At 39.1% G+C, this 14581-nt stretch overlaps 1 protein-coding gene across 7 annotated transcripts in view; it reads right to left on the bottom strand.

The window, feature by feature from the left end:
- Window positions 1-14581, bottom strand: part of TMEM209 (transmembrane protein 209) — a 42532-nt gene that overhangs the window by 2371 nt on the left and 25580 nt on the right. For 5 of the 7 annotated variants that reach the window (XR_012432849.1, XM_074035983.1, XM_005550761.5 and 2 more), the window contains 5 exons: window positions 11897-12022; window positions 9211-9308; window positions 7537-7651; window positions 7344-7441; window positions 4012-4085 (listed from right to left, as the gene is read on the bottom strand). Coding sequence is in view for 6 of the 7 variants with exons in the window: in XM_074035983.1 (XP_073892084.1) it covers window positions 4012-4085; window positions 7344-7441; window positions 7537-7651; window positions 9211-9308; window positions 11897-12022 (511 nt within the window). In the remaining variant the exon portion in view is untranslated. The remainder of the gene's footprint in view (window positions 1-4011; window positions 4086-7343; window positions 7442-7536; window positions 7652-9210; window positions 9309-11896; window positions 12023-14581) is intronic. The other 2 variants (XM_045388361.3, XM_045388360.3) reach the window with 1 other exon arrangement.

The raw sequence follows: 14581 nt of genomic DNA on the forward strand, positions 1-14581 counted from the left end.
TGGTGGCTCACGCTTCTAATCCCAGCACTTTGGGAGGCCGAGGCGGGTGGATCACGAGGTCAGGAGATTGAGACCATCCTGGCTAACACAGTGAAACCCCGTCTCTACTAAAAATACAAAAAATTAGCCAGGCGAGGTGGCGGCGCCTGTAGTCCCAGCTACTCGGGAGGCTGAGGCAGGAGAAAGGCGTGAACCCAGGAGGCGGAGCTTGCAGTGAGCCGAGATCACGCCACTGCACTCCAGTCTGGGAGACACAGCGAGACTCCGTCTCAAAAAAAACCAAAAACCAAAAACCAAAAAACAAAAACAAAAAAAACCAAAGTCTGAGGGAATAAGAGGGTTACAAGAGAAAGAAATTACTCACCTAACAAAATAAAAAAATCAATAGAGAATATCTGAAACTGAAGAATCAAGAGAGCTGTAAACCTCTATTGTTTGGAACTATGAGAGTAATAACAGAAGAAAAAGCCACTGAGGGACTACAGTCTACTTTGGGAAGCAGACTTGGGGAATACAGGGAATTGCTCATTTCTGTCATGAACTTTTAGCCCTCTATGACTTTTTAAATTATGAGAAGGTATTAACTTTGGTAAAAAGCTGCCAAAAATGCCCTTCAAAACAGGTAATTTCTATCAACTGTATTTTCCATTTCTTCACACCCTCACCGACACTACACATGATAAATATCAAATCTGATAGAAAAAAAAGTTAATTTTGACTTGTTTGTGCAAGAGTCTAAGCATCTTTTTGTGTTTAGGAGCTGTCTAAACACTTTATGAAGAAATCTTCCATGCCTTTGTCCATTTTTCTAATAAAATCATATATGTTCTTTATATATAACAAATATGAGCTTGGATTTGCTATATTTGCAAACCCAATTACTACTGCTTATATTATAGCAGAATAATGCTTTGTTTCAGTTTGTCATTTAACTTTAAACTTTATAGTGTTTTTTCCTGAACAGAACATTTAAGTCACTGTGCAGTGAATTCTGTCTAGATTTTTTTCCCTTTGCAAGTAGGACATTCATCTGATTCCTGTTACTGCAAAAATATCTGGCATTAAATTGATAATGTATTTGGATCAATCTGTGGGTTTATGGTCATAAATCCAAATGGACTATATTTGAGCCACTCAGTCATTTCTTTTAAGTTATAGGAAAGTTTTTAACTATTTGTTTTAGGATGTATTTAAAAATTTATTCATGTTCAAAAGGTTAATAATTTCTGAGCTTTTCCCCCTGAGTTTAAAAACACTAGCTTTAGTCTAAAATGCTTAATTTTCGATATATAAGTTGCTCATTAAGAGAAGATAGCGCTTTAAAAATTGTATCAATTTCTTTTGGCCTTTCGGTAAATTTCATTACATTTCAGTAAATGAAAAAGTGCTGCTCCACTAAGCACTTTTTCATTTTAATGCATATGACAGACTGTATATGGCACTCAAACCTCATGCTATCATGACAAACCATTTATGCATCAAAATACCAATTTGGATTCACAGAGGAAAAGATACATTTTCAATTAAAACCAAAAATTGTTTATTTATATTATACCGGTTAAGCACCTATAATCTGAAAATCCGAAATGCTCCAAAACCCAAAACTTTTTGAGTGACAACATGATGCTCAAAGGAAATGCTCACTGGAGCATTCTGGGGAGTTTTAGATTAGGGATGCTCAGCCAGTAATTATTGCAAATATTCCAAAACTGGAGAAAATCAAATCTGAAACACTCCTGGTTCCAAGCATTTCAGATAAAGAATACTTGACCTGTATTAACAACATTTTTATATCAAATTCCATATTCCATCTAATATATATGTATATTTATAACCAAACTTTCCTAGACATTTTAGGGAAAATTTGACATGGGAGAATGTCCGAGATATACCATAAGACTAAAAATTAGGTCATAAAGTACTATGTTTGGATACAATACATTTTCAAGCAAAAGAAACAAAAATAAAGCCAGGTGGAGTGGCTTATGCCTGTAATCCCAGCACGTTAGAAGGCCAAGGCAGGTGGGTGGATTACAGCCTGGGCAATATAGTGAGATACTGTCTCTACACATAATTAGAAATTAGTTCTAGTTTATACACTGCTGTGTTAAATACTTGTCTACTGAGTATGCATTATTTTCATAATTTAAAAATAAAAAACCCTGTTAGTTTAGATGCCCCACAAAAGTGAGTTTCCTAATCTTTCTAACAGGAAAAAATATATGATAAAAGAAGCTAATAGCTGGGCATGGTGATTCACGCCTGTAATTACAGCACTTTGGGAGGCCAGGCAGGCGGATCACCTGAGGTCAGGAGTTTGAGACCAGCATGGAGAAACCCCGTCTCTACCAAAAATACAAAAAATAGCCGGGCATGGTGGCAGGCGTCTGTAGTCCCAGCTACTTGGGAGGCAGAGGTTGCAGTGAGCTGAGATAGTGCCACTGTACTTCGGCCTGGGCGACAGAGCGAGACTCCATCACAAAAGAAAAAAAAAAAAGGCCGGGCACGGTGGCTCAAGCCTGTAATCCCAGCACTTTGGGAGGCCGAGACGGGCGGATCACGAGGTCAGGAGATCGAGACCATCCTGGCTAACACGGTGAAACCCCGTCTCTACTAAAAATACAAAAAAACTAGCCGGGTGAGGTGGCGGGCGCCTATAGTCCCAGCTGCTCAGGAGGCTGAGGCAGGAGAATTGCGCGAACCCGGGAGGCGGAGCGTGAGCGGAGATCTGGCCACTGCACTCCAGCCTGGGCGACAGAGCGAGACTCCGTCTCAAAAAAAAAAAAAAAAAAAAAAGAAAAAAGAGCGAGACTCCACCTCAAAAAAAAAGCTAATAAATGTTCATATTTGTTTACAAATTTCTGTTCATGTCTATTTTAATCTTTGCATCTAATATATTTAAAGACAGGAGCTTTGCTTTCTCTACAGCAGTGCTGTCCAACAAAAATACAATATGGTATGACCAGCAAATGTAAGCCACATAATTTTAAATTTTCTAGTAGATACCTAATAAACAGGTCAAATTAATTTTAAGAATATATTCCACTTAACTAAATCTATCCAAACTAGTATTTCAATATGTAACAAATATATACAATTTTTAAGGAGTTATCTTACTTTTTGGGGGCTATGTCTTTGAAATCTGTTACACATTTTACACTTTAGTGCACCTCAGTTTGGACTAGTCCTGCTTCAAGTGTTCAGTGCCACACGGGGCTGGTGGCTGGACAGCACAGTTCTAGGACATGTATAAACTCTAGAGTTTACAGGATGCTATCTAAAACTTAAAGGTGCATGCATATCCGAAGTGGAAATGACCACAATCCCTTCTGCTCCAAGCCCATCCCTTTGTTTTTTTTTATTAGCCTCAGGTTACTTAGTATGGCAGAGCTGGACCCAGAACCCATGTTTTCCAACTCCCAGATCAGGCACTACAAATATCCCTAGCTTTAGCTGGGGTCTACTTATTTCATATGTCATTTGATACACTAAAATTTCTAATCATCGAAATGAAAATACTAAAATTTTGAATGTCTTGCAATATGTGAGCTTTGTTACCAAGTACGTAAATGATTTCAGCTGACTACTTTCCCATTGCAGTTAATGATATTATGGAATGGGCGCCGCCTCCATCTCTCTGGAAGTGTAAACACTTTGCAGAATGCTTCGCGTCTGAAATGAAATGGCTTGGAAAAAAACAGACTCCAGATTTTAAAAAGAAAATTTCTTTTAAATGGCAAGAGTCTAATTTTTATCTATCTCTGAATTATTCCTTCAGGGAACACAACTATAATGCTAACGATGTAGTCCACTTGCCTTTTACCAATGGGTTCTGAGGAGGTAGCTAATGGATTGCCCAAAATAGCAGAGGTAGTTTGTGACAGGGCTGAAGCCATTATCTATTGTTTAATCCATAAATCTTCAGTTACATGCTGCTGCCTTCTGCAGAATCTTAACATAGGAAGAAAATCAGTAAATAACTACTTACGTTTTAAATGCATAAGTACCTACCCAAGCATTCCTGACTCTTTGGTCTTTATGATGTAGAGAAACATCAACAATGTATGAAACATATTATTTCTGCCCTGGAACAAAAACAAAAAAGACAAGATTTAATCCAAACCAAAAAGATTCAGTCTGGTAGGTAAATGTATATCTTATCAATTCATATCCTACTAACTCAGAATTCCATACAATTCAGACTTTCATTTATTCATTAAACAAAATACCCACGCTTTGTGCTAGGAAGTGGGAATACTGCAGTGAGGAAGACAGACAGGATGCCTGTAATCAAGGACCTAAGAGCCAGTAGGGAAGGCAGACAGTAAACTAAGAATCACAACAAAGCGTGAGGAATGCTGTGAGAGGAGGTGCCACAGGAACATATGAAGATACAGTGTCTGATTTAGGCTGGTTAGCGACAGAATGCCTCCCTGAGGGAAAGATGTTTTTGTTTTGTTTTGAGACGGAGTCTCGCTCTGTCGACCAGGGTGGAGTGCAGTGCTGTGATCTCAGCTCACTGCAACCTCCACCTCCCAGGTTCACGCCATTTTCCCGCCCCAGCCTCCCGAGTAGCTGGGACCACAGGTGCCCGCCACCACGCCCGGCTAATTTTTTTTTTGTATTTTAAGCTGCAACCTGAAAGATGAACAGAAAGGTAACATACTGGGGGGCCGGGGGGCTGTGTTCACACATGGGGAGAAACACTTACTAAGGCCTGGAAGAGCCTGGAGAGCTATTCTGAGGTTGGTGCCCCGTACACTACACACACAAAAATGCTCTATCCCCGAAAGTAATGGCATAAACAAGTGTTGGGATAAAAAAAGGTTTGAGTCATACTTTAAAATATATCAGAATATACTTTAGCATATAAATAACATATTAAATATGAATTTATTTTATCTGCAAGGGAATACTAGGCAGCATATTGCTAGCTCTAAAATCAAACTATTATATGTAATTTTTGGTCTGTAAAAACAGCTCCAAATTTAGATTTTCAATTTACAGGTTAACTTTTCCCCACTTACTCTGATTTAATGTGTTTTTAACTCAAGAATCTGAGAGAATGTACGATTTTTAAAAGATAATGTTTACACTATAAGAAAAAGGAAAAAAAAACAGATAGTGGTTAAAAAACAAAGATTGGCATGGATAGTCACAAGAACTTCAATGGCCCAAAGTATTTACATACAAAGACAAAATATTAAACTTGAAAGAAATTAATATATCTTCCTGAGAATCTGATAGCACAATTTATCACTATAGCCAATGTAAAATTTCTCAGTAAAGATGCTGGTAACAAAAATAATTACAAAGGTTATCAACAGAACTGATGCTTGTAATCAAGAGTAAAAAACCAGGCTGGGTGTGGCAGCTCATGCCTGTTATCATCCCAGCACTTTGGGAGGGCAAGGCAGGCGGATCATAAGGTCAGGAGATCAAAACCATCTTGGCTAACACGGTGAAACCCCCGTCTCTTACTAAAAATACAAAAAAAAAAAAAATTAGCCAAGTGTGGTGGCACGCGCCTGTAGTCCCAGCTACTCTGGAGGCTGAGGCAGGAGAATCGCTTGAACCTGGGAGGCAGAGGTTGCACTGAGCCAAGATCGCGCCACTGCACTCCAGCCTGGGCAACAGAGCAAGACTCTGTCTCAGGAAAAAAAAAAAAAAAAAAGAGTAAAAAACCTGTATGTGCTTGTAATCTTAGCTACTCAAGAGGCTGAGTCAGGAGGATTGCTTGAACCCGGGAATGTGATACCAGCCTAAGCAACACAGCAAGACTACGTCAAAAAAAGTAAAACACATTAATGGAAGTATAAATCGATACAATACCTTTATTATAAAGTAATTTGGTAATATGTTATTTTTAAAGTCTTAAAAACATTTTGACCTAGAATTCCACTTTTAGAACTCTGGGCTAAAGAAATGCAGATAGCTGTATGCATGAAGATACATTTTCAGTATTACTTACTTTCATTTTATTTTATTTTATTTTTTTGAGACCGAGTCTTGCTCTGTCATCCAGGCTGGAGTGCAGTGGCGCAATCTCGGCTCACTGCAAGCGCTGCCTCCCGGGTTCACGCCATTCTCCTGCCTCAGCCTCCTCAGCAGCTGGGACTAAAGGCGCACACCGCCAGCCAGGTCGGCTAATTTTTTTGTATTTTTAGTAGAGATGGGGTTTCACCGTGTTAGCCAGCATGGTCTCGATCTGACCTCGTGATCCGCCTGCCTTGGCCTTTTCAGTAGTATTTATAATAAAAAATTAGAAATACCCAAAATGTACGACAGTAGAGAAATGGTTAAATAAATTATACTAGTGAAGTTTTTTTTATAGCCATTAAGAACTATTTTTAGGCTGGGCATGGTGGCTTATGCCTGTAATCCCAGCACTTGGGGAGGCCGAGGTGGGCAGATTGCCTGAGCTCAGGAGTTTGAGACCAGCCTGGGCAACATGGTGAAACGCTATCTCTACTAAAATACAAAAAAATAGCCGGGCGTGGTGGTGGGTGCCTGTAATCCCAGCTACTCGGGAGGCCGAGGCAGCAGAATTGCTGGAACCCAGGAAGCAGAGGTTGCAGTGAGCCGAGATTGCGCCACTGCACTCCAGCCTGGGTAACAGAGTGACACTCTATCTCAAAAAAACAACAACAACAACAGAAACAAACAAAAAATTTATGAAGATTTTTTAATAGTATGGAAAATTATGCTATAAGCTAATATTTAAAAGCAGATATAAAACTACATAAATCATTTTAGCCCATAAAAAATATAAAGAAAGGGCCAGGTGCAATGGCTCACACCTGTAATTCCAGCACTTTAGGAGGCCAAGGTGGGAGGACTGCTTAAGGCCAGGGGTACAGGACCAGCCTGAGTTAACATGGAGAGACTCTGTCTCTACAAAAAACAAATTGGCCAGGTATACTAGTATGTGCTTGTAGTCCTAGCTACTTGGGAGGCTGAGGTGGAAGGACTTCTTGGGCCCATGAGTTCAGGGCTACAATGAGCTATAATCATGCCACTGCACTCCAGCCTGGGTGACAGAGCTAGACTCTGCCTCTAAAAAGAGACATAAGACCAAAATGAAATGTACCAAAAGGCAATATACCAATCAAAAAATTAACAATGGCTGCCTCAGGTAATGGAATGAGTGAGTTTCCTTCTTATTCTTTATACTTTCCCAAATTAAGCACATATTACTTTTATAGTAAGAAATATATATGTATGAAACACATTTTCCCTAATTTAAAAAATTTACTTCTATTAACATGAGATTATAATTTTAAAAACATCGTCAAAGTAAATCACCCAAGACATTCTGTAACATCTTCTCTATATAGAAATACCTTTGGCAGGTTGTATACATGACGCTGGTAGATGAGCTCATAATGGGGAGGATTGATGGCACTCTGATAAATGCAAAAAACATTCTCATTCGTAACATCTGTAAAGGAAGGAAATATGCTGCATTAAAAAACCAAACCCCCAGAGATATTTTGTGTGAAAATCTCAACACATTCTTTTAGGAAAGGTTTATACCTGGTTTATTTGGTGTCTGAACAAAGTGCTGAGAAGTAAAAGTTTTTCCGTCGGGATACTTCGGATGTGGAGGTAATCTAGAGTCAAGGTAGGTGCAAAATACATGCATGATGATCTGAGGATGAAGAAATAATTTTTTTAAGTCAGCATGAAAATCTAGCATGGATGTAGTCCTTCAGAAACATCTGTATTTATAATGATTCCAATTAAAAAATTTTTCTCTAAAGAGTGAATTAGAAAAATGCTGTCAAATGGTTAGATTTACAAGATAAAATCTGTAGAATAAAAACATAAAAACACATACTTCAGGTAGCACACCTATTCTTTTAATTGAAAGTATTATTTCCTATAAAGATAAGGAATTCATTAATTCCTCTCCTAAATCATAAAGGAATTCAGTGTGTTTAAGACATGAAGCTAGGCTTAATTCAAATAATCTACTCAAAATTTAAAATAGAAAAAGATATTTGCCATCAAATCAGTCTATATTTTGATGGGAAGGTTTCCTTTTCAAATTGAAAAAGTTTAAATACTCCAGCCTACAAAGTTACCATTATCTGTTGAGGGTAGGGGTGGAGGGTGGGGCTTAAACACCAGACTCCCAGTCCCTACATATTTGATCTACATTTTTAGTTTTCCATAGCAACCCTAGAAAAGCAGGGCATTCTTAGTTTTTTGCTAAGTGGATCATTCATACCAACACAGTTAATAGCAAAACCAAGATAAAATACATTCAATTCTCAATCTGAATCTCAACATAAAACTTAATTTTCACCCGTAACAGTCACTATATAAAAAAAAAAGAGAACATAATTTTGAAAAACTCATAAGCACACAAGAACATTTATGTTCTTTGATCTCCTAAATATAATTCTAGGAGTCTCTCTTAAAGTGACAATCCCAAGAAAGCAATGCGCATCACACTATTTGCATGCTGTATTACTTAAGATCAAAAAACAAGTAAACGTCCCTTCTCTACCAAAAGTGTCTCAAACTTTCAGGTCCACTATAGGAGAATAGTTAAATGACAGTGTGTAATAATGAAAAAATATCTAGGTAGCGGGAGGTTGAAGTAAAAAAAAAACCCTAAATATTACAGAAGTAGAAGAACACATAATTTTACATACAGGAGAATTACAAAATGATAAAAACATTAAAAAATAGTAGCAACCAAGTAAAAGGAAAAAATACACAAAAATATTAACAGTGGTTGGGTGAACATGCTGACACTATTATAAATACCTTATTTTCTAAATCATTTTTTAATACTTATGATAGGCAAACAAAAACACATAAATCCAGTAATGGAAACATTAAACTGAAAAAACAAAATAAATCTAAGGGTCAGGCACAGTAGCTCATGTCTGTAAACCCAGCACTTCGGGAAGCTGAGGCAAGCGGATCACTTGAACCCAGGACTTCGAGACCAGCCTGGGCAAAAAAGTGAGACCCCATCTCTACAAAAAATTTAAAAAATTAACTGGGTGTGGTGGCTCGGGCCTAGTCCCAGCTACTTGGGAGGCTGAGCTGGGAGGAGCACTTGAGCCCTGGGAGATCAAAGCTGCAGTGAGATGTGACTATGCCACTGCACTACAGCCTGGGTGACAGAGTGAGACCCTGTGTCTGTCAGTCAATCAACAATAAATAAATGAATGAATGAATCTGGGGACTTACAGCAGAATCGGTGGGCAGGTCTGTATCCCACTTTCGTCCTTTGAAGTCACCACCTCTGTTCCATCGAAATGAGCTCATGCAACCTCCCTGAGAGAGTTCTGTGGCAACAAGGTGAAATTTTTAAAAGCTAAGAGTATGCAAAAAAGAAAAAAAAAGGCTAAGGGAATATAATAAGGGAAGCAAATCATTTTAAAAACTTGATCAAAACACTCAAACCTAAAGAAATATAAGATATAAAAAGATCAACATGTCCCTGAAGAAATCAGATATATCCAAAATGTGGGATTTTAGATTTATCTGACTACTATTCTGGCTTCTTAAAAAAAAAGTCGATGGGTAGGGAAAATTTGAATATGGACAATATATTCAATATCAGAAAATTATTAATCTAGACCAGGAGAGTGTTCACTGCATTTTTTTTTTTTTTTTGAGACAGAGTCTCTCTCTGTCACCCAGGCTGGAGCGCAGGCAGTGGTGCGATCTTGGCTAACTGCAAGCTCTGCCTCCCGGGTTCACGCCACAGTCCTGCCTCAGCCTCCCGAGCAGCTGGGATTACAGGCGCCTGCCACTACGCCCGGCTAATTTTTTAATTTTTATTTTTAGTAGAGATGGGGTTTCACTGTGTTAGCCAGGATGGTCTCGATCTCTTGACCTTGTGATCCACCCGCTTCGGCCTCCCAAGGTGCTGGGATTACAGGCATGGGCCACTGTGCCAGGCCCAGTGTATTCTTTTAAGCTTTTTTGCATATTTTATATAAAACCTTTATATACTTTGTATATATGTGTACATACACAGACTCTTTTTTTGGATGTACAAATACTCTGCTAACTACAAGGCAATCTTGCCAAAAAACTCAAACATGAATTTATGGGAAAGAGAAGGGGTTATGTAAACTACACCATAGGGATGCATTCAGCAAAACCCACACTATGGGAACCTCTACAAGACAAACAATCCAGTTCTTCTGACAAATAAATTGCAAAGGGAAAAAAAAGAGGGTAGATGGGAAGCCTATAGCTTAAAATAAACTGAAATAACCAATTGCAATTATTACAATATTCGAATCCCAATTCAAACAAACATTGCCAAAAAATTATGTATTTTTATGAGATAGCTGGAAATTTGAACAGACTTAATATCTCATAACACAGGAAATATTAGGGCTAGGCAGCATGGTGGCTCACTCCTATAATCCCAGCACTTTCGGAGGCTGAGGAGGGAGGATTGCCATAGCCAGGAGTTCAAGGCTGCAAGGTCTATACACTCCTGCACTAGCGCCATTACTGCACTCCAGCCTGGGTGACAGAGTGAGCCCTGTCTCAAAAAAAAAAAAAGAATATTAAGAATGATAATTGTGGCCAGGTGTGGTGACTCATGACTGTAATCCCAGCACTTTGGGAGGCCGAGGTGGATGGATCATGAGGTCAGGAGTTCAAGACTAGCCTGACCAACATGGTGAAACCCCGTCTCTACTAAAAATACAAAAATTAGCTGGGGCATGGTGGTACATGCCTGTAATCCCAGCTACTCAGGAGGCTGAGGCATGAGAATTGCTTGAACCTGGGAGGCGGAGGTTGCAGTGAGCCAAGATTGCACCACTGCACTCCAGCCTGGGCGACAGAGAGAGACTCCATCTCAAAAAAAAAAAAAAAAAAAAAAAAGATAATTGTATTGTGGTTATGTACGGTTGTATCAGTTTTCTAAAGGCTCAGCAGGGTACGGTGGTTCATGTCTATAATCCTAGCACTTTGGGAGGCTGTGGTGGGAGGACTGCTTAAGCCTAGGAGTTGGAGACCACCCTAGGCAACATAGTAAGACCCTGTCTCAAAAGCAGGGGGTCGCGGGAGGCTTATCTTTTAGTGATATACAAAGAAATATTTACAAATGAACTGATAATGACATGAGGGCTTGTTTCAAATAATACAGGAAGAAAGTGGATAGGGCAGGGGCTGGCCAGGGACTAGTGATTGTTGGGGCTGGGTGATATGTACAAGAGGCGTGTGTATACTATTTTGTCTAGTATTGTGTATGTTTGAAATTCTCCTTATATAAAATGTTTTAAAAAGTCGTGAAAAATGTTTATTCCTGAACCCTGCTCTAACCTTAGGGGAAAGGGAGAACACTATAATATTTTCAAATTAAGATTTACGATAAATTTGAATACTATTTCTAAAACTTGTCTTAGTGATGAGAACCTTTTAAAAAGTTTATCCAAATTTAAAAAAATTCTAACTTTATGAATTGCTGTGTAAGTAGAGAGGCATAGAGGGTGTATGGGGGTGTCAGGGAGGCTACATTTCCTGATTCTCAAGTCAGTCTCCTCAGAAGAGCACATCTTCCACCAAATAGTAAGAATATAACAGAAATCTAAGGAAGGAACTTATTAAATAGGAATTATAAAAATTAAGAGAAATAAGGCTCAGCATGTTGAACTATAAAGAATGTCATAGTGGCACCCATTCTTAAGAGTCTAAAAGTAGGAAATGAGTGAAATATTCACTGGAGCCCATTTAGCTCATATTTAAGTTTCCTACACAAAATAAAATTATTAAGCCAAAATTAACACGTATTTATAAGACATAAAATATACTTTTAATTAAAATGGTTTTTCCTTGTTAATCTTTACTGATAAATTCCAGTGTAGTAAAAAAGCTCTCATTTTTTCCTCTTCCAATCAATAATTACCTTTGATCCTTTCAAACAAGTATTCCTGATTTGGAGTAAGGTCTAGATACTGAACAATTGTGTTCAAAGTCGGAATGAGAGGGGCTTTGACCAGGGCGGCTTGTTTCAAGCTAGTAATACTAGCCTCTGTTAAAACAAAACACAGAGAACACAGATTATTCTAAAAGTGAGTTTCCAAAAGAACTTAAAATGCTCTTCTCATGTGTTCATATAGCTGGTTCCTCACTGCCTTCAGTCTTTATACAAGTCAATGACGTCTCCCCTGACCACCCTACCTCAAATTTCACCCCTCCTCTCTAAACATTAGGAACACTACTCTCCTGTGCCTTTTTCCTCCTTAGCACTAACCACTGTCCAATGTACTGTTTTTCTTTTTCTCTTTTTGTTTTTTGAGACAGTGTCTTGCTCTGTCACCCAGGCTGGAGTATAGTGGCACAATCACCACTCACTGCAGCCTCAATCTACTGAGCTCAAGCAATCCTCCCACCTCAGCCTCCTGAGCAGCTGGGACTACAGGCACATGCCACCACACCTGGTTGACTTTTTTTCTATTTAGTAGAGACAAGGTCTCACTATATTGCCTAGGCTGGGCTCAAACTCCTGGGCTCAACCAATCCACCAACGCTGGACTCCCAAAGTGTTGAGATTATAGGCGTGAGCCATTGTGCCTGGCCCAAAGTACTTTATCTTTTTTATTGTCTATCTCATCTACTAGAATGAAAGCTTAATGAAGGCAGGGACTTTGGCCATTTTGGTCACTGCTGTATCCCCCAGTGCCTAGAATAGTATTAATACTTGGCACAGATTAGGCACTCAATGTCGAAGGAATAAATGAAAGAAAGCAGTAATAGTTCATCTTAATTTGCACTATCTATATTACCTACACCCATTCCTGGCAAGGTAGCCAGATTTACACATGCAACATCCCTTCCCTTTCCCCAGAGAAGCAGCCAAACCAATTTTGACAAATCTATAAACAACTAATATACAGAAAATTTATAAGACATGTATAAAAAGATACACAATCATTTTCAAAATAAGTTGAATTAGAAGTTGCCCATTACGGCAGGACAAGCAGAAGCTTTTTATGGTAGTGATTTCTCTTCATATCCTGCAAGATAATTATGCATAGAAATTTAAAAAGCAATTAAAAATTTTAAAATATCCAAACTTGAAAAGCATTCTTATATGTGTCATGGTTGCTAAAGTACAAACTGGTATAAGCTTTTTGAAGAGATGTGTATCTTCTAAACCTTAAAATATGTCCAGATGCACTGGCTCATGTCTGTAATCCTAGCACTTTGGGAGGCCAGAGCGGAGGGTCTGCTTGAGCTCAGGAGTTCAAGACCTGCCTGGGCACCCCGTCTCTACAAAAATACAAAAATCAGCCAGGTGTGGTGGTGTGTGCCTGTAGTCCCAGCTATTTGGATGGGGCTGAGGTGGGAGGATCTCTTGAGCCCAGGAGGCTGAGGTTGTAGTGAGCCATGACAGCACCACTGTATTCCCTCTTGGGCAAAAGAGCGGGACTGTCTAGAAAACAACAACGACAACAAAAATCTTAAAATATTCGTACCTACTGACACACAACTCTACTTCTAAGAAATTATCCTAAAGAAATAATTACAAGTGTACACAAAGATTTAGGTAAGAGGATATTCACTGTAGCATTAATAGTAAAGGTAATTGGCCGGGCGCGGTGGCTCAAGCCTGTAATCCCAGCACTTTGGGAGGCCGAGACGGGCGGATCACGAGGTCAGGAGATCGAGACCATCCTGGTTAACATGGTGAAACCCCGTCTCTACTAAAAAAAAAAAAAAAATACAAAAAACTAGCCGGGCGAGGTGGCGGACGCCTGTAGTCCCAGCTACTCGGGAGGCTGAGGCAGGAGAATGGCGTGAACCCGGGAGGCGGAGCTTGCAGTGAGCTGAGATCCGGCCACTGCACTCCAGCCTGGGTGACAGCGCGAGACTCCGTCTCAAAAAAAAAAAAAAAAAAAAAATAGTAAAGGTAATTACTTAATAACTTAATAGTAAAAGTAATTACTTAATAACTAAGTTATAGTATATATATTTTAGGCAATTTATATGGTACCCTAAAATTTTACCTTTAGCAGATAAGAGAGTTGAAAATAGGTGATAGAAAATTACTATTATTACATAGTCTTTACGCTTTATACAACTTTGTGATTAATATCTGCTAAGAGTCTTGGTCTTATATCTAGAATATAAAGAAAACATCTAGCACTCAACAAAAAGACAACCAAATTTAAAAATGGGTAAAGGAACCAAAAAGACATTTCTTTTTTTTTGAGATGAAGTCTCGCTCTTGTCCCCCAGGCTGGAGTGCAATGGCGCCATCTCGGCTCACTGCAACCTCCGCCTCCCAGATTCAAGCGATTCTCCTGCCTCAGTCTCCCAAGTAGCTGGGATTACAGGCACCTGCCACCATGCCTGGCTAATTTTATATTTTTAGTAGAGATGGGGTTTCACCAGTTGGTCAGGCTGGTCTCGAACTGCTGACCTCAGGTGATCCGCTCGCCTCCTCCTCCCAAAGTGCTGGGATTACAGGTGTGAGCCACCATGCCCAGCCGAAAAAGACATTTCTAAGAAGATATACAAATGACTGATAAACACATGAGATGTTCAACATCAGTAGTCATCATGGAAATGCAAATCAAAACCAAAA

Source organism: Macaca fascicularis, chromosome 3 (assembly GCF_037993035.2).
Source record: "Macaca fascicularis isolate 582-1 chromosome 3, T2T-MFA8v1.1".
Classification (NCBI taxonomy): domain Eukaryota; kingdom Metazoa; phylum Chordata; class Mammalia; order Primates; family Cercopithecidae; genus Macaca; species Macaca fascicularis.